General features: G+C 45.3%; 1 protein-coding gene across 1 annotated transcript; it reads right to left on the bottom strand.

Moving 5' to 3' along the window:
* Positions 1-258: 258 nt before the first annotated feature.
* On the bottom strand, positions 259-1,067 carry pkib (protein kinase (cAMP-dependent, catalytic) inhibitor beta; the record flags this gene model as incomplete). Its single annotated transcript, XM_080787893.1, has 2 exons — positions 259-350; positions 917-1,067. 2 exons carry the CDS (start codon positions 1,065-1,067, stop codon positions 259-261), a joined length of 243 nt encoding a protein of 80 aa, XP_080644019.1.
* Between the last annotated feature and the right edge of the window lie 563 nt (positions 1,068-1,630).

Below are 1,630 nucleotides of genomic sequence, written 5' to 3'. Positions count from 1 at the left end.
TGGCCACCCAGGTGCCACACCACCCACTTTGAGAACCACTGCATTATGCCCTGACACCGCACTCTTGCAGTTTAGCTCCCCTCTGTCCATCACTGTCCCTCGACAGCTGCTGTGCTTCAAACATGGCCGCCGGTAGCTAGGCACACACACATACACACACCAACAGTCTGTCGAAGATTGCCTTTCCGTTCTCTCTCTTCAGTACAGTTCTTTTCGGGTCATCTTCTTCTTCCTACCCGGAGGTGTGTAAAGGCGTCCCTAGGATCCCGTGGTGTCGTCCGAGCTCTTCGGCGGAGCTGGGGGGCCCTCTGCCGTCGTGGTGGGGGACTGGGCTCCCGATTCGGGACCATCTGTACATAAACAAAATCAAAAAGTAGCCAGAATGTTGAACCACATCGTAGATCCTGTTGTGTATCTTGAGCAGATTTTCAGAACAAGATTGTCAGTAGGCCTGTCACAATTATTACATAATCATTTAATCGCAATTATTTGAGGCAAGTGCAATTATTTTGTCATAATCGTGTCCATGTTGAAAAACTTTCATACATAAAAAAAAAGCGGAAATAGCTGCTCTACAAGTTCACAAAGCGTTACAGTATTTTTTAAAGCTATTTTCACAATTTATATCTGTGGTCTGTGGAACTGAGTCAAACTATATGTAATGCCTCAACTCGTAGTCTCCTACAATTTCAAGGTGCTCCTCAGATCCTCAGTTCAAAATAAAATATGATTGTTTTGGAGGGTCGCAGCTTGAAAAGAGAACCACTGCGCTGAAGTACAGTGCCTCCATGTTCCCAAAAGAACAGATCTACAAGCTGTCGACAGCCACGATGCAGTGCGTTGATAGCTTGTATGTCTAGTGCATAATCTACCTAGTCGGTGGTGAGCAGACCACGGTACAAAGACCACGCTGTACCTTTGAGGTTGAGCTCGGCCAGTTTGAGGGGCAGGTCGGTGGGGTTGACCCCTGCCGGGGAGCCCAGGATGTCTGGCAGGGCGTTCCTTCGACCTGCGCGCTCGGACGCTGCAAAGTCCAGCACAGGCTCCTGCTGCTGCACCTCGGTCATGTCAGGAACCAATCACCAGGCTGAGAGAGGACACACACACACACACGCACACACACATTTCATTAATGAGAAAATGTATTACACACACACGCACATGCACACACGCACACGCACACCCCCCAAGGCCCCAACACACACACACACACACACACACACACACACAGGACTGCAAATCAGCTTTACACGCCTTATGAACCAGATGGTCAATAGGACATTAAGAGAAAAACAGTAAGAGGTGTCATTGTTTTTGTTTTCCGTTGCAGTGTATTTGTATTATTAAACTTGTGAGGACATTAGCATTTTACAGCAATGACATTTGACCGCAATTTTATGATTGCCATTTTCACTATTTCCCGTACAAAATTCAATTCAATAAAGGTAGCAATAAAATAATTTACTTGTGTGTGTTACAAGTAAAAGTCCTGTAGACCTATTAAAATTGTACGTGAGTGTAATTATACTTCTAACATCGTCGTGGCACTCTACTAAGTATAAAACTATAAATCAGGCAAAACTCATAGAACATAAAACAACCATTTATCTTCAGGTAAATGGTCCTCACA

This window comes from Protomyctophum bolini, assembly GCF_963924005.1.
Source record: "Protomyctophum bolini genome assembly, chromosome: 17".
Lineage (NCBI taxonomy): Eukaryota > Metazoa > Chordata > Actinopteri > Myctophiformes > Myctophidae > Protomyctophum > Protomyctophum bolini.
This window is presented reverse-complemented; position numbering and strand designations above follow the sequence as displayed.